Genomic DNA, 26,988 nt, shown 5'->3' with positions numbered 1-26,988 from the left:
TGATATCTGCAGAGACGAACTTGGGGGATTAGAAGAGATGGAAGTGCATTTCCATATTGATCAGACTGTACACCCTCGCTACTGTAAGGCCAGACCCATGCCATTTGTCATGCAATCTAAGATTGAAGCGGAACTAGACTGACTGCAAGCTGCAGGAGTCATCAAACCTATGACACACTCAGACTGGGCTGCACCTGTCGTGGCTGTGCTGAAGTCAGATAATACAGTCAGGATTTGCGGAAACTATAAACTGACTGCAAACTTACCTTCAAAACTGGAGCAATACCCTTTGCTACAAATTGAGGAGCTTTTTGCCAGACTGGTGGAAGGTAGGAGCTAGTCCAAACTAGACGTGTCCGATGCCTACCAACAGCTGGTGCTGACTGAAGACTCGCACAAGCTGGTGACAATTAACACCCACAGGGGGTTATTCCAGTACTCACGTCTCCCTTTTGGGGTTTCATCAGCCTGTGCAATTCTTCAGAGGACAATGGAGAACTTACTGGCCAGGATCCCACACACAGTGGTGTACCTGGATGATGTGTTCATCACGGGAGCGACAGACGAAGATCACCTTCGAAATCTCGACCCAGTCTTAACAAAACTAGAGGTAGCAGGGCTCAGGCTGAAAAAGTCCAAATTCATGGCTCATGGCTCCAGCAGTTGAATATCTTGGACACAGGGTATCAGCCACAGGTCTCCAACCCCTGGAGAAGAAAGTAAGAACCATCAAAAAGGCCCCAGAGCCCAAACATGTGACAGAGCTGTGGGCTTATGCAGGAATGATTAATTACGATGGGCAGTTTCTTCATGATTTATCAACTGTCTTAGCCCCACTTCATTGCCTCCTCAAGACAGGTGTAAAATGGGTGTGGGGGTCTCAGCAGTGCGTGGCATTCCAGAGGTCCAAGGACTTACTCTCAGCATCGACACTGCTGGTGCATTATGACCCACAGTTGCCCCTGGTCATAACATGTGATGGCTCCTCGTACGGAGTTGGAGTGGTGTTGTTGCATAGGATGAAGGACAACTCAGAGAGGCCCATCTGCTTTGTGTCCTGTTCTTTGTTGCCAGCAGAAAAGAACTACTCTCAGCTTGAGAGAGAAGCTTTAGCTGTAATATTCACTGTGAAGAAGCTCCACCAATATGTGTACGGTCGTAAGTTCACCATCCAAACTGATCACAAGCCCTTACTGGGTCTTCTAGGTGAGCTTAAAAACATTCAGCTAGCAGCATCACCACACCTTCAATGTTGGGCTCTACTACTGGCTTAATATCAGTATACAGGCCAGGACCCTCCATCGCAAAGACTGATGGCCTCAACAGGCTTCCCCTCCTAGAGATGTCCAACGACACACACAGGCCAGCCGAGATGACATGCTTATTGAAACAGCTTCAGACTGCTCCTATTACCAGCCATCAGCTGAAACTGGACTACTAGGGATCCTGTGCTTTCTAAAGTGTATCGCTTTGTCAAAGAGGGATGGCCTGCAAACTGCCCAGCTGAGGCTTTACATCCGTTCTTCAGAAGGCACGCAGATGGAAGATGGTATTCTGCTCTGGGGGCTCTACGTTGCGATACCACCACAAGCTTGTGAAACCCTGCTGGATGAGCTTCATGAACCACACCCAGGAAATTTCAAGAATGAAGGCAACAGTCCGAGCTCATATGTGGTGGCCTGGATTGGATAATGAAGTACAATTGAAAGTGCAAGTCTGTACTACATGTCAACAGGTACATAATGCCCCTCCCCAAGCGCCAGTCTCACCTTGGGAATGGCCTGGCAAACTGTGGACACGCAGTCACTTAGACTATGCAGGTCCATTTCTGGAGGAGATGTTCCTGATAGCAGTGGACGTGCATTCGAAATGGCTGGAGGTTTACCCTGTCCGGACAGCCACGTTAGCAGCAACAGTTGAGCACCTAAGGAAGATGTTCAGCACTCATGGTCTTCCCCACACGGTCGTGTCAGACAATGCAGCAATCTTTACAAGTGCTGAGTTTAGGGGATTTTTGACATCCAGTGGTGTAAGGCACATAACATCTGCCCCTACAAGCCCGCAACAAAAGGTTTAGTTGAAAGAGCTGTGCAAACAGTTAAGAGGGCCCTGAAGAAAACTGTGGGGTCAGGAGGATCACTAATGACGCGCATATCAAGGTTCTTGGCAGCATACAGATCAACACCTCATGCAACAACAGGTAGGTCACCAGCAGAGATGTTATTCTGCCTGTCAGAACTAGGTGGGACCAGCTAAGACCAGACACTCAAGCCAAAGTATTCCAGAACCAAGAGCGTGTGACCAGTAGGTAAAACAGCACCAGGCCAACCAGAGCACTGGAGTCAGGTGCAGAAGTGTGGGTAAGGGATTTTATAGGTCATAAGAAATGGTTACCCAGGGTGGTGATCACCAGCACTGGTCCTCTCTCACACAGGGTGGAGTTGGGAGGCCAGGTGCTTGGGCGCCATGTGGACCACCTATTAGTGAGAATGGAGTCAGACAGACGCCACCTGCTCAATGAAGACCAAAGGCAAAAACCCCATGGATGACTGGGATACTGATGGCCATTGGGCTGAGCAGCCAACTCAGCCGCCGGATGCCAAGCTTGAGGAGCGGGTACGATGACCCCAGGCTGTCGTGGGGGACGGTGAAAGTGAAGGTGATTTAAGAAGGGCAGAACAATGGATAGGTCTGAGAAGGAGATAGCAGAAGTGAAAAAGGAGAACGAGGAGGAAAAAGTGATAGCAGTGAGGAAGAACATGGTGACAGAAAAAAAGGCTGAGGAGAAGAAAATAGTGGTAGCAGAATTGAGGATGAAACTAATACTTGAGAGTCTAGAGGATACGTTGACGGAAGTGAAGGAAAAAGAAAAGGAGAAAGAGCTGGAGCAAGAGCAAGAGAGAGGAGTGGAAAGTTGAGGAGGAGGCAAGGGAAATGGAGAAGGAGGTGGAGGAAGGTAATGAGAAGATGTGAAAAGAGGAAATAGTGGAAAAGGCAGAGGAATCTGAGATGAATGAGAAAGTTGAGGAGGAGATGAGAATAAGGTGCTAAAACATGATAAAAGAGGGAAAGAAACTGAAGCTGAGCAGAGAGAAGAAGCTGAACAGAAAGAAAAACTGAGATGAATGAGAGAATAGTGGTGGAAGAGAAAGGGACAGAGAAAAAGATACAGGAAGAGAAAGAGAAATAAGATGATGAGTAGCAAGAAAACGAAGAGAAGGAAGAGGAGCAGAAGATCACAGTGGTGGAGGTGGTGAAGAATAAGGTGGAGGAAAAGAAGGAGACAGTGGAAGAGAGGAGAAAAAAGAAGGTTCATGGGTTAGGAGAACTGAGCATGGAGAGAGATTTGCCAGAGGAGAAAGAGGGAGACAAAATAGCACAGGAGAGACAAAAATAGGAGAAAATGGAGATAGTTGAGGAGATGGAAGAAAATGAGGAGGAATATGAGGATGGGATATGAGGATAGTTCTGTTCCACTTTTCTCCACTTTTATTTGTAATAAAAAAAATAACATGAAATGTTCTCTGATCCCTTCTTTTCTAATTTGAGCTTCAAATTAAAAAAAAAAAAGTCAACTCCACCTCCTTAATCGACTCCTGTTGTCATTTTTTGAAGTGTACAATGCAAAAGTGTGAGCTCTATGTTTGTGCTTATGCACAGGCAGGGAGGGAGCGAGCAGCTTCACCAAAAGAATTTTGCCTGTCTGATTCAAGACATAGCAATTAATGCATCACAGAATTATTTGTCAAATACTGACCATGCAATGCAGAGCTTAATTTAGTGCAGTAGAGTGGTGCACTAAGGGAAATCCTTGTCTTTCTCAATTATTTAAAACACAAGACTTTGTAGCATATTATAGACAACTGCCCTTTCAATTTAGTGTGTGCAGGGCTAGGTTTTCGTACATCATGGGACTATCATATGCTATTAAACAGTCTCTGCTATTAAATTTATCTTGAGAAATATATTCAGGATTACAAAAATCACCCTACAGTAAAAAGTCTGCATCATTCCCTCTCACAGAGGGAAAAAGTGCGGTGGCTGTCTCTTCACTATATCACAGAAAAACTCTTATGTGTGGAAACTGTTGTGTTAAAGCCTCTCTTCTTATCTCATTTGGGTCATAAAAGGCAGGTCTTTTCCCCTTTTACAGATTTTAATCATCAAACAATGACATTTTTCTTTAAGAGTAAATACTTACCAGTCCATATCAGTAACATATAATACCCAGAGTACACCTAACCTTCATGTTCATATGGCAATGATACCATTTTATTTTCATATCAAAACCATCCTCTGTTTAAAATTACATGAGATGAGGGTCTGTGTGTTTAACCTTTTGTTTTAGAGCCATCACGGGAAGCTAATGTGTTTGTTGACAAAAGTGTTTGTTTTGCTTGTAACAGCAGAGCAACTAGAGGAAGACGGCTATATGCTGGTTTTCTCATATGTCTTTTTATTGTGCACACACAATAAAGATTAACAGGGATGACAACGGAATGCTTCAGTGCACTTTGAGTGCAGTGAAAATGATGAGGAACCAGTAGGCAGAACGACTTCTGGTTGTAGTTGCACTTAAGTGATTTGAATCTTTAAAGTGGGCAAAAGTTGTGGACATGTGGATTGAATTAATGCCATGTCTTTTTTAGGTGATAATAGTACATAAGGAGGACATATTCACAACAGAGACCAATGCAACTCTAAAGTAATCCAAACGTGTTAGCTGTAAATGAACAGATGGTCAGTTAAAGAAATCCACTTTAAATTAGACAAACTGCTTAGGAACAATATATAAATGCTCTGAATATCTTCAATGCTGGAAAAGTCGGCCATTTTATCTGTAAAGCCTATAATCACTCCATATTGTGTATTTAACCATCACTATGGAAATATGAAGGGGGGGGGGGGGCAGGAATAACAGGAGCTGTTCTAATAGTTTTTATTGTGAGAGACCTCATGCTGTAACTAATCACCTCCGGTTTATTTACGTAATGTTTCGCATGTAGCTTTCAATAACCAGAACATAAAACCAAAATAAACAATACATTAAGCACAATACATTAAGCACAATATAGTAAAAACTCTTAAAACATAGGACACAGCCCCATGTTACAATATAGCTAGCTAGCAGGGCCAGCCCTAACCTTTGGGGGTACCTAAGCAGCAGTTGAATTTTCCCTATGCAATCAGCTCCACAGTACCTTCAAAAATGGACTTAACGCTCCTCCTCAAACTCCTCCCATTTGATCTGTTGAATTTGTCAGACATGGTGGTTGCCTAATATTGGCAAGAGAATGTTAAATAAAGACATCTATAATTAATATACATCCACACTTCAGTGGAGACTTGGATCCATTTCTGGATTTAACCTAAAACTCAGCCAGTTATCTGCATCAGTGCTCTTTCTTCTGAATCTGGTGTGTTAGGATGCTGTTTATTTATTTGTTTATTGTTCATCATAAACTTCAGTATTGGCAAAGCATTTGGCTTAGAGGTTATAGTTGTGATTCTTAACAGTTCAATTTCTCTGATTGTGTGAGAATGCTCTGTGCTATATCTCTGTATTTATATCCGTAAACATAGTAGCAGTGGAGTAAATACTTTAATGCTACATAATTTTTTGTTTCTTTAATATGATATGTTTAATATGTTGTTTTGCAGTCAGTGAAGAGTATTGGCACTGTATTCTGTTGTATTAAGTTGAATCTCATTCACTATGCGAGAATCCTCTGCTCTGTTAAACTGATTAAAAGGAATGGTCCCAATGTTCAGGCACATAAAGGGTTTTCATAGTACGGAAAACAGGGGATACCAATAAGTGTCACATCTCATTTCTTTTTTCTTTTCTTTCTTTCTTTCTTTTTGTATTGAATTGTTTGACCTGAGAAGTATATTATTTTGGTTAGTTCCATGGAATAACTGATCAAGCAAAAAGTATTTCACATGTTGGAAAATAATATAATGTTAGTTGTGGTGTTTGTGTTGGTGATCTCTTGGTTTTCTCTATCAAGATGGGTATGATTCTGAAGCAACGATTAAGTGGTGTATTGGCGGATTTGTATTCTGTGTATCAACAACATGAACAGGTTTCACTTCCTACCCGACTACATTTATAAAGACACTGCATACATTTGACTCCGATAAAACTCGATTGAGAAATGGGTTTCTTTTTTTTTACATTTTGCTTGTCATAAGCTCCTACGCGATTTTTATCACTGCGACAGGGCCTAAGACAATACAGCATACATCAGAATGTTAACATAATACAATGATGTAAACAGGTGCAAGATTATGCACCTATCTCATAAGCACTTTGATGTACTTATCAGCTGGTGAATATCAAAGCGGTGCCAGAAACTTCGTGACACGAGACATGGCAGCACAAAACGGGTTGGCCATAGTTCCAGCAAAGACTACCAAGGCTCTATTTACAAGAGGGATTTAGTTGTGCACAAAACGATCCGTACAGGGTGAAGCGCCCAACTTGTTTACTGCGTTATAGGGAAATACGTGACTTCCAGAATCCGTCATCAAATTTGGTGTTTTGGGAGGGTTTTTTTTTTTTTTCATCTTGTACTTTTGAGAACTTGAGTGATTTAGAAGCTTTACTCCTCAAGACTAAATTTGTTTTTAAATGGATGATGTTCGTTTTAAGCAGAGTCATTCTTTTATGGTTGTATCCTTACTTTAACACAAGTAGCGTATTGCCCAATATCTGAACACTTCTACCAACACTGCCAGTAGCTTACAGTCACTGTATTAACACACCTCTGTTTGGTAATATGATCATAAGTGTCAAATATCTTAACGTTTTGATATTGGATTTTCAGCCTGACCCTCAGAATTTCCAGATCTGAATGATGTATTTAATGTTCAGTGTTGGTGTAGCAAATTATTTTTTAGGCTATTGTACACGTCAGTCGATTAACTTCTTACATGCTGTGGTGATCCAAGAGAATCTTCTAGAGAAAGTTTTTTACGACGACTTTTACAAAACGAACTCCAGTGCGTATTTGTACAAATAATCAGTTTCAGTTATGCAGATAAGAGACTCGTGTTTTTTTAAGGTGCGTTTTTATGTTTTCATCCTTGTTTTCACCTCTCTGATGTGTCCACTCTTGCTAGTTCTACATCGTTTATTGGTAAGACATTTCCTGTTTTCACGAAGGATTGTAAGGGATTCTTTTAGAGTAAATCAGAGTTCTCTACGTTTTTACCACTAGGGAAGTTCAGATGTAACTACTGCAGAACCTTCGTCCACACAAAACCGTGTTATGTGCACAGCTGTAGGAGACTTGTTTTGGGTATCTTTTTTCACAGTTTGACAGAATAAGGAGTGTGATGCGAATGTGAAGAGGCTTGTGAGTTAAATCATCACTTATCTCTGCTTGTCCAGAAAAATCACGCCCGTTATATTAAAATGACCATGTAATACAACTGTTTCAATTATGATAGTAATTTCTCAACGAAGCCCGAGCTAGACGAGACAAATGTAGTATTTGTATTGTTTTTAACCGAACCTTATCATGTCATTTTAATTTGAAACCGCAGTAGCATGGGCATATGCTATATAGCTGAGCATTTCTCTTACAGGCTACTGAACCGAAAATGGCGAATCCGCGTATTGTGGTGGTGGGGGCTGGTATGGCTGGAATTGGGGTAGCTACAAAATTAAGAGAATTGGGGTTCAACGACGTCACACTTGTTGAGGCAGCAGGGGAGCCTGGGGGGAGAGTGGCCAAATCAAGTTTAGGTGAGTCTTGTCTGAATAGCTCAAACCATTAAATTTAGTCTTATTTTAAAAGAGGAAGCTACACTACTTTTCATCAAGTTCTCCCTGTTAGTGAATTTCACTTCGTCATATTTAAAATCTTTTGCTTTGTCATCAGAACGTATCACATGATGGATATGAGTTAAAAAATACTGACATCCTTAGTGATCTCTAAACAAAAACTAATTTGTGTTTAATGCAGTCTATCCTTGATCTATTATGAATCCACTGTGTACAGCGAACCCCTTTTTTTAAAAAATTGTTATAATTATTGTTATTTAATATCAAACACATTACAGGAAAGTCATGGGTTGACACTGGGGCTCAGTACATTCATGGAGCTTCGAAGGCGAACCCTGTGTACTGCTTGTTAAAGAAGTCTGGCTTACTTGATGGAATCCCTAAGGAGGAGGGTACTGTTGTAACCTATACAGGAACAGGCAACAAACTAGATCCCAGATTTGCTGAGCATTTGTTTGAGGAAGGAGAGGCAATGCTTAAATATCGTGGTAGTAATTCAGAGAAAAGCTTGGGGGAGCATTTAGCTGAGCAGGCTTTGGCGTTCATTGAAAACTGGCAAGGTGACGATGAGGAGAAAAGAAAAGTGCAACGTGTCCTTGTTTCAGTTGGAAAACAAACTCTAACTAGTATTGGAGCAACAGACCTCAACAAGGTATCTCTGAGCTCATGGCAGTATTACAAGAACATGGGGGAGGACCTCGATGTGGCAGGGTAAAATTCTTTTTCTGAAAGGTTCTTCTGACATCTCCTGATTTAGATGGTACACATATAAAATGAAATTAATTTACACATGTGTTTGCATTATAGGAGCATGTTTCAACTAGTGGACATACTGCTGGAGGATTTCCCCAAGGATCAGTTACTGCTGAGCAAAGCAGTGTGTGAGATTGATTGGGATGGATCGTTCTCCTCTGAGAATGGCAGGGAGTATCCAGTTCGGATCGGAACTGAGAACGGAGAGGACATTCTTGCTGACCATGTTGTGGTCACCATCTCTTTAGGCGAGCAAACTCACCAACACTGATCTCCATTTTATCACACATACATTTGTCTGAAAGTAAATGTACTTTCAATAAAACTCCTGAAAAGGTCTATATATGTTCAAGTCAAGTAGAGCTTTGTTGTCATCTCGGCCATATACAGTACAGCACACCGCAGAGACAAAATGACGTCCTCTTCGAACCAAGTGGTACAACATAAACAGACAGCAGCACATACAGTCAGACAATACAATAAATACATTAAACACCCTACACTACAGACAGTACAATATATTAATGTATTAAAGACTGTGCTAAAACTGTGGAGGATGTTACACTAAACGACTATATAACTGGGGGGGGGGGGGGGGGGGGGGGGCACAGTTATAGTGGTAGACCTTTATGTTATGTGACTCATTATGTGGGCTGTATAATATGTTTGCTTTTTTTTTCATAGGGTGCCTAAAATCACAAGCCTCCACTCTCTTTAGACCTCAACTTCCAGAGGAAAAGTTGCAGGTGATTGACAAGTTGGGCTTTGGCAACCTCGCCAAGATCTTCCTGGAGTATGAGGAGGCCTTCTGGGGTAGCGATGTTGAGGATATAAGACTGATCTCAGAGGAGTCCTTTCCCCATTTACATCACAATCCTGATCAGTGGTTGAAGAGCCTGGAAATATTTACTGTGTTAAAACCAAAGAAAAAGTAATGGTCATACCTGAAGTATCTTGCTTAAGGCTTTTAAATGCACACCAACGCTCCCGTTCAAATAGATTTTGAAATAAACTAGTTGTTATGCATAGAAGCATTTTGTGAATGCATAGTAATGGGTCTATGTGGCCGACTCCCTCTATATTTTGGCAACCAGGTTTGGTAATGTTCTGATTGGTTGGTGCTCGGGAACTGTAGCGGACTTGATTGAAACCATGTCAGAAGAAGAGCTGTCCAAAGCCATAACAGAGCGACTGAGAACATATACAGGTGAGGGGGGGGGGGGGGGGGGGGTAACATTTTGACTTTTTATTGTCACTGTTTAGATTATTGTTGTGTTAAACATACTTTGCTAAATAAATTGTTTGATGTCTCACAGGAAATGCAAGTATTCCTCCACCTAAGACAGTGCTGTACACCAGATGGCACAACAACAAACTCACACAAGGGGCCTACGCTTTCCTTCCTGTTGGGGTCAGTGGGCTGGTAATGGACATTCTAGCACAGCCCCTATCCAGCTCTAAGAATTCCAGTCAGGTAATATGCAGTTGCCAAGGTGTGGATATTCTGAATTTAAACATATGTCAGAAACATGAATCATAAGATTTATCAAAATCTCACACCGCAAGAGTTTTTGCTTCGTGTTTCTATGGTATACTGGTTATTGTATTTGGGTATTAGGTCTGGTGTCTATTTTATTCTAAATTTGTGTCTTACTTATGCCTCTTCCTTTCACTAAGAGATCCACTCCCTAAAGATTTACTTTACTGTATTGCAGGATCTTCAGGTGCTGTTTGCTGGGGAGGCAACAATAAAGTCTCTGTATGGCACAGTGCATGGAGCTTTACTCTCTGGTTATAGAGAAGCTGAAAGACTAGCACTACATTACAACAGGACAGTAACTCCAGGCGTGCTCTGTGATACGTAGCCTCAGGGTAATGGAGCTGTAACACACACTCAGCTCTTGTTTATTTCCAATTACATATTCATCAAACACATGCTCCCCTGCCCCCCCTTTTTTCTTAATAAGTCATGTTTTTGTATTTTAATGCATCTATGGGCATATTCATTGTACCCGGCTCCCCTGGAATTTTATTCACTTTTTTAATGAATGCACTTTATGTACACACAGACGACACAAATAAATACTATTCATTTATGTTCTGGTTCTGTTTTTAAAAGCCTAAGTGTCCCTGTTTAAGATGACATTCAAAATTTCACTCAGGAAGGCAAGATATTGAAGTCCACAGTGTCTGTATGGTAATCTGTGCGGAGTATAAAAAGAGATGCATAAATATAAATTTAAAACTATAAAATATAAAACAAAACCGCAAGGCAACTTTAGAATATCTATGAATTCCATAATGCAGAGTCTGTGAATTCCATAATGTGAATCTTTAATTGGGATAATCATTTAAATATGTGGCCATCCATCCAAATTTCTCCCTAATATGATTATGTGAAATTTAGAGGTATACTTTTATTTATCTGAAAGTGAGATGCTAACAGGTGGTGGGACATAAAAAAAAAATAACGTGAAATAAATAACGTGAAATATTAACAGTTGTGTTCCATTGACACTATTTAACAAAGAAAGAAAACTTACAGAAAACTGTTCTCGCGTACTTTAATTCATATTAAAGCAGAGCAGAACAGTTTTGAGGGTACGTAGTAGCGGTGACAATGTTGTCAGTATTCTAGGAACCTTGTTGTGCTAGGGTATGTGTTTCCTATCGGCAGTCATTTAACAAGGACACATCCTGTGTGGTTCTCGTAAACGGTTCCATGGGTGTCATATGTAATTACCTTGCGTATCCTTGTTAAGGCATGGAAGTGTGCTTGTTGTGGTAATTTTTTACAAAAGATAATAAAACAAAATAAATATGGCTTTAAACAAATCTTTGACGGCACGGGTTTTGTTCGGGTAAGTTGCAAAGAGCAGTCGTCCGGATGTTAGGAAACTAATGCTCGCCAATGTCATCTCTCCGCTGATGAGTGTTAGTAGCATTGACCCGATTAGTTGTCCGTCGTCTTCAGGTGTTCTATACCTCCGCGGACAGATACACCTTCATAGATGTCAACATTCTGTAGCAGGTTCTTTGCCCTCTAAAACGGGAGTAGGGCGCTAGATAAGTTACATAATAAATTTGAAGCTTGTTCAATTAACCCGATTTTCATTCAGTATAATGCTATAATGAAATCTGATTGTTAATTAATTGGTTTCCCTCCTTCCCCAGGTGCCTGAAGGAAACACTCTCTATGAGTTGTTTACCTGCATCTGCACTTCACACGACAAATACTTGCGCAAACTCAAACAGGACATCAGTTGTACGATGTAACAGACAGAAGTTCGAAAGGATGTATCCAGTTCTGCTTGTGCGTCCGGATGGTTCTACCATCAACATCAGATATAAAGAACCCAAAAGGATACTCATGGCAAGTCTTTGCATGAGTAGTCGTGTATTCTTATAATTATATTTAATGCGTAACCCCGTTATCCCACCCAAAGAGACTTACATTTTCTTACTTTTTTTTTTTATTTAGATGCCTGTGGATATCAATACGCTTTCAGAGGAGGAGAGGAAAGCCAGACTGCGGAAAAGAGATCCTAAGAAAGGACCTGCTAAACAAGAGAAGGATGAATTTGAAGATGATTTCAAAGTGGATGACTACAGCAAATTTTGGAAAAAGAAGTAACAGGACTAAAATCCACGATACTTATGGATGGCTCATTTCAGTATATTTATACAGTCTCATATGTACACAATCTGTTGCCATTGTTTATACTATTGGTCATGTTATTAAATCTACTGTGAAACTACCTTGTTGTTTTTGGTCCTTTTTTTTAAAAAAAAAGCGTGTCCAACTGTCAGAGGCGCTTCTGAGTTCAAGGTCAGGATCATATTTATGTTAACACCCTTCAGAAGAACTTTTAATAACTTCTTACATCTTACAAACATACCTCATTTATATTATTACCAGCATGTTGGTATTTTTTTTCTAGTTTAGTTGTCACTGATAGGATGAATTCTCTACAGCTTTGATAAAAGCACGTTTAATTATTGACAAAGCTTGGGGTTTTCTCTACGCACACACAGTCATCTTTACCATTATCAGAATGAGTACTCCACCTACAGTAACAGGCTCAGCAGAGCCTGAGACTAGTTCAAGACTTGTCCTAGAGGGAGGTGATATTGCAGTAGTTGTCATATACTTTGTCTTTGTTCTTGTGGTGGGAATATGGGTAAGTAATGGTTTCCATTTCATTTCTAATATTGAGTGCATGAATAAAATGATGATTCTCGAATTATTCCTCCTTTAAGAGGGGACAAAGTCATCTGGTGTGTGGAGCAGTTTGCACCCTGTCAATATACAACCTTATTATCTGTGCTCACCTAACTTCGTTTTGTTAAACATTCAATAACAAGACTATTGTGTTGTTTTTTTTCCCTCTGTATTTAAAATTCTGTTCTGCATTTCAGTGCCACTTGAATGTCTGTTTTGTTATAGTCCTCCGTAAGAGCCAACCGTGGGACAGTGGGGGGATACTTCTTAGCTGGCAGATCCATGACGTGGTGGCCGGTAAGTTGTCATACAAAATTTTCATTTTAGTATTCTCAAGTTCAGCTGCATAACAAAGTACTTAAAAAGTACTGGCAAGTGCATACTTTTAAAAGCCACAATTGAAATGGAACATTTTTCACGAGAGAAGATTTTGAAATTTAAGTGATGACATATACTGGAAAAGTTAAAAAATAAATAAGATTGATATGAGAATTTGACTTAGTCCTCATTTGACCCTGTATAGTGTCAGTGGCTCATCCTTTCACACATTTCAGCAGGCATACTTTGGTCTGTGGTATGATGTTAAAGGAGATTAAATTCACCTGTATTATTATCTCTACTGTGATGCATTTGCTTGTAGATACTTATCTACAACATGTGCATAGCGTATATTATTGAACATGCTTACAGTTTTTTGCTTAGTGACGAAAAACATTCTGTGGGGTTTTTTCTTTTTTTGCAACCGGATGAGTCGCTATATTTCTGTGGTATTCCAGGCATTAACAATTACACCAAAAGCAGCTGAAGAAAAATGTTGAACTGCATCCCAAAACCTTTATCAGGCTGTATGCTAAAAGTAACACTGGAAAGGAATCGCTTAAATAGTTATGTAAATTAAATGAATTCAGTACAGTCGGATATTATATGCAAAAAAAATACGTAGCATTTTAATGGCATTAATTACATTTAGAATATTTTGAGATACGTTGGTCAGATGAGTTGCATCTGCTACATTATTCTGTGGTGTGTGCAGAACATCAGCTGTGTTAGATTTTGCCCCTGTCTGCATTGACTGTATACTTATGAATGGTACAACAGAGGATCCAACAAAGCAGGTTATTTTTGGCTTTGTGACAAGAAGAATGCAATTAGCCCCCGTAATGAACATGTAGCGCTCTGGAGGTGAAGGTTGTTCCAGAGATAACACTGAACTTTTCAATCTGATTGTAGATAAGAGATAAAAAAAAAAGTTATATATTTTATTGTCCTCATTGCCATTGCAGTATGAGATTCACTCACTCAAGCAGGCAGAAGTTAGACAAATTATCAGCTTTTCATCAGTTACCAGTTATTAAAAATTTGGTTTTTTTGTCAATAGAGAGAAGGGGCAAGGCCAAGACATGTGTGTCCCATGGAGGCATATGTTCAGGACGGAGTCTTAGATACAGGAGCACGTGGGGTTTTATTGACAGTGTCCTGAGTTTATGCCACATAAATGGCCTTTGGCTGCTCTAGGAGTTTAGGGGATGACGGGGAATGTGATATCAGTTTTATCTAGCCATTCCAAGACATTTGAATGTCTTTACTTCATCAGACTGTCCTTTCATAATTATTATTAGGGGTAGTAGTAGTTGTAGTAGTAGTAGTAGTAGTAGTAGTAGGTGGTGGTGGTCCTTTGGGCTTCTTCTTTTCATTGGATAATCATGTCGTCAATCACTGACGTGATATTATATACGTAAGCAAGTATGCATGTAAAATATAGTGACATGCAACCTTTGTGTTATTTTCTTTCTTTTTTAGATTTGTTTTTGTTTGTTTGTTTGTTTAGATTTTGTTAAACACGGATTCTGAAGCTAATGACATTAACCAAAGTCATGATAACTGCGGTAATGTGCCAACAATATGACAATGCTACAAAATACTCAATTTTTGTGCCTTAATTTTTGTGTGTGCTATTCGTCCGTTTCCAGCCTCAAACGACGGAAAGTCCTCATACCATAACTCATTTACAATGAAGAGATGACGATTATACACTGTAACAAGTCACATTACATCAGAAATGAATGGTCATGTGTGATGTTGTGCACTAAAAAGTAATAAACTCCCAACCATGTGCACAATTCGTGTGGCACAAAGCCTTTAATGTGTGGTTATCACGTGAAAACCTAACCACTGGTTTTATGGTGCCTGTGTTTTACAGCAGTTCATTCCAGCACTCATTCTCCCATCATCTCTGTATTATGTGTAGCTGTCACATATTAAATGCCTTGCATAACATGAATCATTCACGCTGGGGGATTTTATAACGAATTTCCTTTAATAGTTTATCCAGTAATTGGTCGTTATGCCCATCTGATGTGGCAAGGTATAAAGTACCAAATTATATAATGCATAGTGTAATTTTTGCTATGGTAACTGTATTACTACAATGCTGTAACATTTAATTAGACAGATTGATCTGACTTTTATGTAATGAAGTCAGAGTACATGACATTAACATTATTTACCTTTTGTTTACTGAAAAAAAAATAGACCTTCTTTACTTGAAAAATCTCACTGTGCACTATCCATTTGGCCACATCTTCAAGAAGAACATTTGTTCATGACAGTTTTTTTTTTTTTTCATTTTAAGCATAACTTTAGTATCATGTCAGGTTAATATGTGGTTGGAGGCCTTTTCAGACCACTGAGTCTTATGTATAGACGTTGTGGAGTCTTATTTAAATTCTTTGGCCTTTTTTTTTTTTTTTACCTTTAAACCTCTAATATGAAACATTTAAATTGTCAAAGATACAGCATAGAATTTTTCCTTGTAGTTTTTCCAAATGATGAAATCTCAGGCAAGTCATGCCAGAATAAAATGCCAACACAACACACCATGGGTCAAAAGTCCAAATGTTTCAAAATTATTATTATTATTATAAGAATGTATTGATATTGTTTCAGAGATGCGATGAGCAAAAATAAAAATTAGTTGTTCATTTTGTCCCTCCCAGATTGGTGCCTCTTTGTTGGCTAGCAACATCGGCAGTGCCTCCTTCATTGGACTGGCTGGGACAGGGGCAGCGGCTGGAATTGCAGTTGGAGGTTTTGAATTCAATGTGAGTGCGTATACATACAACTATGTCTGTTGCTGTCAGCCCCTTTTTTGGTTTTTGCAAATAGATATGAAACATGAGCAATATGAAGATGGTGCACTTTGTACGTGTCTCATAGGCAGCTTGGATCCTCATTGCTCTGGCATGGATCTTTGTCCCTGTGTATATTTCCGCTGGGGTGGTCACCATGCCAGAGTATCTGAGGAAGAGGTTTGGGGGACAGCGCATCCGAATCTACTTGAGTGTCCTTTCTCTGTTCCTCTATATCTTCACCAAGATATCAGTAAGTTTCAAAAAAACACAATCTGATCCTACCACTTACTCTTCAGACCTTCAGAATTTGTAGAATTGTATCACGTATTGCTCACACGTTTGAATCTATCTTTGGATGAATGGGATGCAATCGTGCAGTCATTAGACAATTTGCTGTAATAAGGCATAATCCAAGTTGAAGTTTTGTCCGAACTGTAGCTGGATCTCTGACTCTTTGATTCTCTTTCAGACGGACCTTTTCTCTGGAGCCTTGTTCATTCAGGTGGCGTTGGGATGGAATCTCTATCTCTCCTGTGTAGCACTGATTCTGGTGACAGCAGTGTTTACCATAGCTGGTACAGATAACTGAATCATTCTCCCTAATTACCCATTTCAAAAGACACTCTAAAACCCAGGTACAAAAGATCATTATTTTCTACATTTTTCTAAACTTGTCTCTTTTTGTACTTGAAGGTGGCTTGACAGCTGTGATCTACACAGATGCGTTACAGACGGTCATCATCATCATCGGAGCCTTCATTGTGATGTTCATGGGTATAGTTCTTACTTTAAATCTTAACTCCTCATTTTAAAATGCTTTTCACCTTTTCATGTTATTGCCGAGATGGACACTTATATATTGACGTGTTGATGCAGCACGTTCTTTAAAAGAGCTACTGAGTGTTCAGGCTTCTGCTGCAGTCCTTTTGAGGTTCCTTGGTCTAGTTCCGTATGAAAATTCAGAATCAAAAGTGTTAAGTTAGGGTTGGGGTTCCTTGAAGACGAGCATTTGCTGCTATCAGATTAGAAGACATTATTCACGTTTTGATAACATGACAGATAATGGACAAAAATGTACTTCCTTGTTATCTGCGGGCTGGTAATAAACAATGTGTCCTCCACTCACAGGTTTTGAAAAAGTGGGGTGGTATGAAGGTTTAGTGGAAAGGTATAAAAACGCAGTTCCCACTCTGACTGTTCCCAACACCACATGTCACATCCCTCGAGCTGATGCCTTCAACATGTTCAGAGACCCAATAACCGGGGACTTGCCCTGGCCGGGCATGGTGTTTGGCCTCACGGTGGTGGCCACTTGGTACTTTTGCACTGATCAGGTACTTGACCAAACATTTTGCATATTCTCTGCATGTACATGCCAGTATGAATAGTAATTAAGATGGAGGCCACTGTGACTGACCACAAATAAACTTCAAATGTATTTTGCCTTAAGTTAGCCCTGTGTGATTGCTATGGCCCTCAGAGATTTCCATAGGCAGTGTTAACAGCAACATCATCATCAATAATAATAATAATAATAATAACAATAATAATAGTTATAGTATTGGTAATGGTGGTGTTATATTGTTAACAGTATTGTGCTGTTTAGTTTCATTGACTGGTTGGTTTTTACAGCTATGCCTGCACACAACACAATGCATTCAGTGAAGAGAGTAATTCAACGAAAGCAAAACTGTAACAACTGGTCCATCCTCTTTCTCTGTTTTCTCTCCATCATTTGCAATATGCAGGTACTTGTGCAGAGGTCTCTCTCAGCCAAGAATTTGTCTCATGCCAAAGGTGGATCTGTGCTGGGGGGTTACCTAAAAGTTGTGCCTATGTTTGTCATGGTGATGCCAGGCATGATCAGCAGAGCGCTCTTCCCAGGTGCATGCCAGAGTTTTCCATCTGTCATTGTTAACATTCATAATGAGAACATCTGTGCCCTCTAATATAAAAAGAACTTCCAGGGATTCCAAAAAAAAATCCCAAAAAGATTCCAGAAAGATTACAATAGCAAAAACCAAAACTTTCTTTTTTTAGATATAGGCTTCTTCATGGTCTGTGTCTGAATGTTTCAGATGAGGTGGCTTGTGTGGTTCCTGAGGAATGCAGCAGTATCTGTGGATCTACTGTAGGGTGTTCCAACATCGCCTACCCAAAACTAGTAGTAGAGCTCATGCCAGTGGGTAAGACACGATTAAACAAATACATCATGAATAATAACAAAAGCATTTCCCTAGTTTTTATTTGTTTGTGGTCAGTTTTCATTCTTAATCCCACTTTCCCACTCTCCCTTGTGTATGTGTGTGCGTGTGTGTGTGTGTGTGTGCATCTAGGTTTGCGAGGGTTGATGATTGCAGTAATGATGGCTGCTCTCATGTCTTCCCTCACCTCCATCTTCAACAGCAGCAGTACACTCTTCACTATGGACATATGGCAGCGTTTCCGACGGCACGCGTCTGAGGGAGAACTCATGGTTGTTGGCAGGTAATGAAGAACTCAACTCTGAATCAACTAATCGATCTAAGAGATGTCATGCAAATGGTACAGATTAATTCTAGTTAATGGTTCACTGTGGACATTAAACTGAACACAAATATCACTTAGCTATAACCATAACCTTATCTGAGAATCTGAACCCCGTGAAGTAGCATTAAAGCACAGTATTTAATCTCTGAATTACTACACTACTTATTGCAATGTAAAACATCCTTCCTCTAATTGCCGTCTGACAGAGACTAATGCAGCAAACAGATTCAAAGAATTTTGACAGAATCTAACGAATTACATAATGGCTCAGAAACACCTACTCTGCCACCCTCAATTGACTTGTCAGAAACATTCACTGACCCTGGAACAGAAAGAGCAGGTCAGACCTGATTCAAACAAATATGCTGTTAGGAATTTAAGTTTGTGTGTGTTTTGATGCGTAATTAGTCATCCCTTGAGAGAACAGGAGAGATTTCTTGAGGCAGTTCTTGAAAATCAAACTTATAGCCTTCGTAACCAAAGTTAGGGTCAATTTAGAGGGTCAATACATTGCTTCTGTTCCAACTCTGATAAAGCCTTACTTAGTATAAACAGTGTGAATTGTTTAATGAGGAATTTTATTGTTCTTGTATAACCATTGCACTCCCATCTGATAAAGACCTTAGTGCTTTGACTTCAGAGTTGGAAGTGCCATTGTCAGCACAATGAGGTATTTTTTTTTTACGATACTCTTTAACCTCTGTTTTGTTGAACATTTCTAGGGTCTTCATTTTAGTACTGGTGGTTGTGAGTATCTTATGGATCCCTGTCATGCAGTCAGCCAGCAGTGGGCAGCTGTTCGACTACATTCAGTCCATAACCAGCTACCTGTCCCCACCAATAACCGCATTATTTGTCATGGCCATTTTCTGGACACGTGTGAATGAGCAGGTGCAGTGCCCATCATTTCAGGGGCCCGATGTATTTAACAACTCTTGATCTTATAACTGGGGTTTACATTTGCGTAAAAATATTACATACATTTTTTTTTTTCCATATGATTTACATTACTTTTACATCGGTTTCTTGATGAAGAGTTAGTACTGACAATACAGACTTCATTGTTCTATGATCATTTCTCTCTTTTTAATTGGGTAAGATATTCGTAAACACAGTACAACTGAATGAACATTTTTGTCTCTCGATACCTCATGTAACCACAGGGAGCTTTCTGGGGTCTGATGGTGGGTCTGGTGGTGGGGGCGGTACGGATGATCATGGAGTTTGTATATGGTTTTCCATCCTGTGGTGAACCGGACCCCCGACCTGCCTTGCTGAAAGATGTCCACTATCTGTACTTTGCCCTTATTCTGCTCGGCATATCAGCCGTGGTCATCACTGTTGTCAGCCTCTGCACACCTCCTATTCCACCCCAACATGTAAGAATGAGAGCAGAATACATATTTTGTTTCAGAGAGCTTTGTGTTCCCTCTTAGATGCTGAGGGTACCATGTATCAAACACATCTTCTGGTAATATCCTCCACTTACATAAAAACGAGCAATTTTTAGAACCTTAAACTATAATATCACTATGTTTGTGGTAACTGCGTGGTATTCTAAGTATGATTTGTATCACTCAACAATGAAATTATGCCAACCTGAATCACATTCACAGCTTGTGCGTCTGACATGGTGGACAAGACACAGTCAGGAGGAACGTGTGGAGCTGGAGGACCCGTGGGCTTCCTCACCCAAGCCCGACACCTCTGACTCTGGTAGTACAAAGTCGTCGGAGCCAGAGGCCAAGGAGCAGCCTTACTGGAAGCGAATCGGAATGTGGTTGTGTGGGCTTTCACAGCAAGCCACAGTGGAGCTGACCGAAGAGGAGAAGAACGAGCAAGAGAAGAAACTGACCAACATCGATGAGAAACCGCTCTGGAGAAACATTTGCAATGCCAATGCCATTATTCTTTTAGCTGTCAATGTGTTTCTTTGGGGCTATTTTGCTTGAGTTTATAGTCTCTCTCCACTGAAAAAACATATCAGAGCCAGAAAATATTTTGATTTTTTGAAAACAATTTCATGGTGTACAGAATACAGTAATATAAGATCATTTAAGCATGTGTAGATATTACATACTTATTTAGTGTTCCTGAACAGTTGATGGAATGTCGGAATTTGAGGTGTAAATACCAGTAAATAACATTTTTATATTAAATGTCAGTTTTGAACAGGCAGTTTCTCCCCAGTCTACCAAACAAGATAAATTTACAGTAAAAACTCACGAGGACATTAATTGTATTGAACTGTGTCATTATGACTGTGCACAGTAAAGTCTACATAAAGTGAACAATGTAATGAGTTCTCCGTTCCGATTTCTTATGATCCACGCCAGGTTTTCACACCCAACCCTACTTCCACCTCACCATAACTACAAATGCAAAGTCATGCCGAAGTGTGGTGTGTAGTATAAAGTCGGGTACAGAGCGGCATAGAAGATTATTAGTGGACTCGGTCAATTTGGTCTGGGCTTGTTGCCTGCTCCTATCTTTTTAGACATGGAAACTCAGGCCAACGCAAAACTGCTACTTAATCATGCAACAACTCTTAGGCTTCACACGGGAAATTTAGTCAACCGCAGTCGCCTTAAAAAGAAATGTCCTTCCTCGCCATGTGAAGAGGTAAGACACTTAGCTAACATTTTTGCGTGTAGCCACAATTTTAATTCAGTCATTCCTTGGACAGTTGTCATACATTAAATACCCCCATTGAACAGAGATCCTACATTATAAACATGCATTGTTGTGGTCTCCAACGGTTACGTCATTCGCTAACAAGATACCCAAATGAGTTCAAAGCACGTTATGACTTAAATTGCACACTACTCAACGTCCTCATGAAAGAATGTGAATTTACTGTTAAAATTACTAGTGGGATCACTTGTTATGTTGTGGAATAAGTTACAGATCCAAGTTATCATGAACCTAAGCGTTAGTTAGCCAGCAAAGCTACATCCTCTTAAAGGTGGCTAGTGCGCAGGGCTTTTAAGTAAGCGGTGGGGTCGCTACGATTGCTAGCTTGCTGATTTTATTTTGGCAGCCAGCTACGGTTGATTTGAGTAAAAGCCATACTGTACTTTCATAGTAGCAAGAAACCTCACCGTGGCACAAAGTTACCTGTTACATCAGTGGCTAGATAGTTATTACGTTCATGAAGCATTTCTTGTGACCTCAGGCTAAGATTATTCCGATGTGTTTTTTTACCACTTGTAAACTCGTAGACAGGTTAGTAAGTATGCCCCATGGTTGTTCGTACTGTTTAAACAGTTTTTCACGTTTCATGAAATTTCATAAAACGTGAAAGCTCAGAAATCTTCCGCTGCGGAATGCACTCCGGCTTTTACGTTCTGTTAAGTCAAAGCAGTGACTAGAACAGGATAACATACAAGACCACATAGCATGTTTTGTTTAACTCACTATTCCTTGACATTCGCACACTCATTAAATTCCCTTGCCCAACCGAGAACAATTTTATCAAGTTTAGCCATATATAAACTGCAACGAATACTCAGACTTTTCCTCGTATAAGTATATTTCACCATACACAAATTGACATTTTGTTTGAATATATCCAGTGACAGAATCTTTTCATTTTCTTGCAATTTTACTTTTTTTATCATCAGCTTCAAGACTGCATTCGAGCGACACTCAGTGAGTGGTTTGCCGCAACACCACCAACACTGGCACAGGTGAGAGATGGAAGACGTTATTGTATTCTCTGACTCAGCCTTGAAATCAAACAGAGAAATGAGCAAGGAGAAAACAAAACCGATTTATTGCTTGATGTGATGAGTGACTTTAGACTCTGATGTGAAGGAGCGTGTAAATCTGCCTTTTCAGAATAGGAATTCAGCATGACTAAAAGTTTTGAAGTCTTTCTGAGCTTTGAAGGCGATGCTTTCTCCGTCAACTTTACAAACCGTTTGATTGAATGTGTTCGCCAAACTGTAGGACCACTTAGCGGATACGCTCCCGTGTGGGAAAACAAAATATCCCTCTGCGGATAGACGACAAAGAATTTCTGACTCTGAGATGAAAGGGAACTGTCATTGTGATTGTTCATGGGAAGTTGGCTCCTAAAGATTCAGAATGTGGCTCTGCAGCATAGTTAAAGCTCCGCGCTCTGTCCTCGTTTTGCTGCGATCAGCAAATCTGCCTCGGTATGCTCAATGAACACGGACACAGAGCTAAAGCTTACTGAAGCATTCTTCTCCAGAAATCCTATAACGAAATAATGGTTGGGGTGGTTTTTTTTATTTGTAAGTGTTGACAGAGCAATGCAAAGGCTACAAATTACTTTTTTTGCTCATAGATTTGATACATAGATTTGAAAAAAAAAAAAAGCTATATATTTTCACATGCCATTTTACTTTGGTTTTGTCTTCAGGAGCTGCCCAGTGTTCTTGACTGCACTATCCCTCAAGCTTCTGAGGCCATTACGCCAGAGGAAAGGGAGGAACTGAAGGTGTCAGGTGAGTTTTCCGTAGTTGATGGGGTTTTTTTTTTCTTTTTATTTAAAGTATGAGACTATCAGATAGCGTCAGGTTCTAGTGGCTGTAGCTTTCATAATCCTCTTTGTCTCACTCAGTTTATTATGCCGTTTGTTTCTACGCTGCTACTGCATTTCACTTTGTATGACTTAGGTAGGAAATTTTGTAGTAACAGGACCACAGAGTTAAGTATTAGAATTTAACATTCAACAAGTTAATCTAAAGACTTGTGGTCTGGAATTACGAAATCAAATAATGACTAATCCTACATGGATGTGTGCTATGAGGTGAACTAACAACGTTCTGTTTGATTATTTTTCACTTAGTCAACAGTTTCAGTCAGGTAGCAGTGAGTGTATGTGTACAGATTGTTGTGTACGACATGTGGTACAGGCCTACACATCGTGTTGAGTAACACATATCCCAGTTCTGTGACGATTTTAAAAAAAAAATGTTTGCAAACTAATGCTTAGGATAGGAATTTCAATTGAGTGTCTCGTTCATGTTTTGGTTTTGTTTTGTTTTTTTTTAAAGTCAAACTGTTTCTCACCGAGTCTGACTGTTCGTCCATCAGAAATGCAGTAGAGATGGGTGAGTAGTCTCTATTGTCATGGCATGCCCTGCCTTAAAAATAACAGAAATATCGGGACATTTTGTAACACATATTTTTTGTAAAAGAGGGAGTGCTTTAGTGGAAATTCATTCACACTCATCATGACTCCTCTGATATTATTTTGCTCCTCCAGCTTGCCTTTCATTGGGAGTGTCTCAGCTTGACTCAGTGATCATAGCTCCTCCTCCACTCCCTGATGGGGAGAGCCAGACTTTGAGCCACCTCCAACCTCTATGGGTGGAACTAGAGGAATTGGTGCAAAGCCAGAAAATTGCCGCCATCGGCACCTCTGACCTTGATAAGACGCTTCTTGAACAACTTTACAACTGGGCCCAAGTATGTACAAAACAGGACCTGCTATGTATTAGGAGACACAGACCGCTGTCAGCCAGGCACTAGCTTTGCTTAATATTTGGGATGTGGTAAATAAAATTCCAAAATAAGATGAGATAAGATAATCCTTTATTGGTCCCACAACAGGGAAATTTACAGTGTTACAGCAGCATAGGGGATAGCACAATAGCAAGGAGATCAGTAAAAAAACAAGCAAGATATCATAAAGATATAACAAGATATAATAAAAAGATGAAAATATAAGATAAGATAAAATTACAATTTGATTGGTCGGGGGGGGGGGGGGGGGGGGGGGGGTTGTATTCTGTAAATAAAATAAAACTGGGTGTGAATCAAATTTGTTGTTGCCTGTTTTGATGTTCAGGTCAAACCCAGCAGTAATCAAGTGAATCTGGCCTCCTGTTGTGTGATGCCTCCTGATTTGACCGCGTTTGCTAAAGAGTTTGACATCCAGCTGCTGACTCACAGTGACCCTAAAGGTTTGTTTTATTCATTTACGTATTTATTTATTTATTTATTTGTCACAGTGTAATTCTGTCTGTTCTCATTTGGTTGAAACACAGGCTGGGTCGCAGTCTCTCCAAATGATAATCTTGTTTCAGCAATCGTGACCGAGGCTTTTCTCACTGTTTACAGAGCTGATCACGAACACAGGTTTCCAGGAAGCGGTGAGGGAGAGCACCCAGGATTTGCAGGCAGCAGATTGGCAGCTGGAGTGGGTCCTTCGGTACTCAGTCATCGTTAAAAGCAGAGGGATCATCAAATCGAAAGGCTACCTTGTTCACGCTAAGAGAAGCAGTCAGTAGCTCTCAACCCTTTGTCTCAAATCGTTGACCTCTCATCAGGGCATCTGATTTATGTAGTCCATGTAGACTGTCCTTTCTTCGCGGGTGAGGTGCGTTTGTCGTTATACAGATAAAGGTAACATACAGCCATCTAACATGGCAGGTATCCTCATGTCCAAATGTGTGTAAGTGCCTCTGTTTTATCTGACATGTATTTTAGTCTTACTGCTCTACGTTTTTTGCTTAGGGTCTGGCCAAAGGGGAAGACATGTAACTGAAATAACACACGGGCACAGCATAATTCTGCTTAGACAGTCATGTCAGCAATCTTAAGGTAATTTTAAAGAAGGAAGCACTGAACCACAAATAGCTCCTTTGTGTTTTGTTTTTTTTGTTTTGTTTTGTTTTTTTGTTTTTTCATCGTCACCTTTTTAATGTGATAGCAGTGTTAATGTATCATATTTTAGAGATATCAGAGATCTGTCTCTTAGATCCTTGACAAATCCCCGTGAGAGGATTAAAATACCTGTTTGTTGTGCAGCTTTACAAAGCGTCCAGCATAAACCTGATAGCTGTGACAAAATATTTCTAGAGAGCGAATGGAATGTTTTATATAGCTTTAAGCTCGCTTCTTCCTATTTAATTTATCCTTTTATTTTTTTCCCTTTTTTAAGAATTTTTTTTTTTCTTTTAGTGGTACATTAAGATATGTTCTTCGTTTTAATTCAGCTTATCTTTGAATAGCTCCCTGCTTCAAAGGCTAACTTTTGCTGATCAAGTAATAGATATCTTGTTGCGCGTCCTTAACGGTCATAGCATAATATATCGCCTCAAGTACTCTTCATCTGAAGGGATATTGTAATAATTAAATTATAATCATGCATTGCATGAAACAGCAGTTATTCTTTGTCACTGTACATATAACACTGGAAAATTCCACACTTGAAGAAAAGAAAAATAATGAACCTCCACTATATATTGAAATGTGGGAATATATATATATGGTGTTATTTATTCTTCATGGTTAGTATTCCTGGTCGGGTCCAAGAAGTTTAATGAGAAAGAATGATTTCTCAAGTACTGTAAATGTAATTACTATTTTCAAATGCTCTCATTCTGTATATCTTACTTTTGTTTGAAATTAAACATGATAAAACAAACAAACAAAAAAACTTTTTCAATTTGAATCCTTTTTTGTCTAATGGTTTTCTTATTGCGGTTTTATTTAAATCTCAGGCAGTTATGATATTGTAAAGATGGTGTCACAACTGGAATGCAAAGGAATCCGTAAATTTCTGAAATGGCAAAAAATTTGGAGAAAACCGACTAGGCGTCCACATTAGACTTTCCATCACTGATAATTAATTCATGCAGTTTGAATTTCGATTGGTCGAGCCTGAGTTGCCTGCGATGGCGTGCAAACCCTAGAGTTTCTGTGTTGACTTGGGAGGGGTGTGGTGCTAGGCGGGCGTGGGCCCTGGATTTAGGAGTTCTCGCTGACTCGTTACACAGACTTACAATCACGTGAATCATGTGAGTTTCTTTTATTTTCTTTAACCAGACCGGACAGAGCACTGTGCTCTGATAAAAATTTTCAAATGCTTTCGAGCACACACCTCAGCTCACTGTTTTACTCGTCTTGTTGCTTTATTTAATCTTGTGGACGGAAAGGGTTTGTCCTATAAACCTTTCTCTGTGAACATGATATTTTTCCAAGAAAATGATAAGATTTGCTTTAAAAATACTCCTTGTCAAGGAGTGCAGTGTAGGGTGTGAAAACAAAGACTGCATCTTCATATTTAATAAAGAAGCCAATATAAAGATATGTCAAAAGAAGTAGGTGATTTGTTATATTTTAACAGGGGGGATGGCCCAATGGTCACTGACACTACTCCATAGAGTATATAGTTAACAAGTTAACAAGTTAACAAGGGGGGGGGGGTTGCATTTTGGTCATTTTGCCAACAAGGGGGATGGCATCCCCCTACAAATCGCCCACTGGTCAAAAGTAACCCTGTTCTGTAAGAGCAGGGCTGTGGAGTCACTACACAAAACCTTCAACTCTGACTCCGACTCCGACTCCGACTCTTCAATTTATGGTACCGCCGACTCCGCTAACCCAAATTAGCTAAGGTTTATTAGCCTAATGCCAGTTTGCATAGAGACATAAACTTCCAGAGGGTGACGTACGGTAAACAGATTATCAGCAGGGATCGTACTGAACATGGACCGCACTGTCACACGCCATTACAAGGCACACGTCTAACGCAAAGTCTTAACGCTGCCTGTAAAGGAATGACAATGTCAGCTGTCCTTTCA

General features: G+C 39.9%; 4 protein-coding genes across 7 annotated transcripts; all 4 read left to right on the top strand.

Moving 5' to 3' along the window:
• Positions 1 to 7,608: 7,608 nt before the first annotated feature.
• paox1 (polyamine oxidase (exo-N4-amino) 1) lies at positions 7,609 to 10,410 on the top strand. The gene is made up of 7 exons (XM_030784356.1): positions 7,609 to 7,753; positions 8,071 to 8,503; positions 8,600 to 8,793; positions 9,230 to 9,476; positions 9,640 to 9,752; positions 9,862 to 10,019; positions 10,261 to 10,410. The coding sequence occupies exons 1-7, from the start codon at positions 7,609 to 7,611 to the stop codon at positions 10,408 to 10,410; spliced, it is 1,440 nt and encodes a 479-aa protein (XP_030640216.1).
• Positions 10,411 to 11,278: 868 nt separating this feature from the next.
• On the top strand, positions 11,279 to 12,259 carry mrpl55 (mitochondrial ribosomal protein L55). The gene is made up of 3 exons (XM_030784876.1): positions 11,279 to 11,406; positions 11,720 to 11,918; positions 12,027 to 12,259. The coding sequence occupies exons 1-3, from the start codon at positions 11,366 to 11,368 to the stop codon at positions 12,177 to 12,179; spliced, it is 393 nt and encodes a 130-aa protein (XP_030640736.1). The 5' UTR covers positions 11,279 to 11,365; the 3' UTR covers positions 12,180 to 12,259.
• A 350-nt stretch (positions 12,260 to 12,609) lies between these two features.
• Positions 12,610 to 20,379, top strand: LOC115820276 (sodium/glucose cotransporter 4-like). Of its 3 annotated transcripts, none has more exons than XM_030783787.1 (13): positions 12,610 to 12,726; positions 12,993 to 13,064; positions 15,764 to 15,868; positions 15,984 to 16,148; positions 16,368 to 16,473; positions 16,592 to 16,672; positions 17,027 to 17,232; positions 17,647 to 17,782; positions 17,977 to 18,084; positions 18,235 to 18,385; positions 19,150 to 19,318; positions 19,591 to 19,806; positions 20,044 to 20,379. In XM_030783787.1, the coding sequence occupies exons 2-13, from the start codon at positions 13,050 to 13,052 to the stop codon at positions 20,377 to 20,379; spliced, it is 1,794 nt and encodes a 597-aa protein (XP_030639647.1). In that variant the 5' UTR covers positions 12,610 to 12,726; positions 12,993 to 13,049. The 3 variants fall into 3 exon arrangements, with proteins under 3 accessions (XP_030639647.1, XP_030639650.1, XP_030639649.1); XM_030783790.1 differs by having other exon boundaries at positions 12,679 to 12,726; positions 15,764 to 15,872; positions 15,988 to 16,148; XM_030783789.1 differs by having other exon boundaries at positions 12,679 to 12,726; positions 15,764 to 15,876; positions 15,947 to 16,148.
• Positions 20,380 to 20,850: 471 nt separating this feature from the next.
• gclm (glutamate-cysteine ligase, modifier subunit) lies at positions 20,851 to 25,829 on the top strand. Of its 2 annotated transcripts, XM_030784448.1 has the most exons (7): positions 20,851 to 21,049; positions 22,051 to 22,116; positions 22,815 to 22,899; positions 23,452 to 23,508; positions 23,664 to 23,866; positions 24,249 to 24,363; positions 24,521 to 25,829. In XM_030784448.1, exons 1-7 carry the CDS (start codon positions 20,927 to 20,929, stop codon positions 24,688 to 24,690), a joined length of 819 nt encoding a protein of 272 aa, XP_030640308.1. In that variant the 5' UTR covers positions 20,851 to 20,926; the 3' UTR covers positions 24,691 to 25,829. The 2 variants fall into 2 exon arrangements, with proteins under 2 accessions (XP_030640308.1, XP_030640309.1); XM_030784449.1 differs by lacking the exon at positions 22,051 to 22,116.
• The last annotated feature ends 1,159 nt before the right edge of the window (positions 25,830 to 26,988 follow it).

The sequence above is a fragment of the Chanos chanos genome, chromosome 9 (genome assembly GCF_902362185.1).
Source record: "Chanos chanos chromosome 9, fChaCha1.1, whole genome shotgun sequence".
Classification (NCBI taxonomy): Eukaryota; Metazoa; Chordata; class Actinopteri; order Gonorynchiformes; family Chanidae; genus Chanos; species Chanos chanos.
This window is presented reverse-complemented; position numbering and strand designations above follow the sequence as displayed.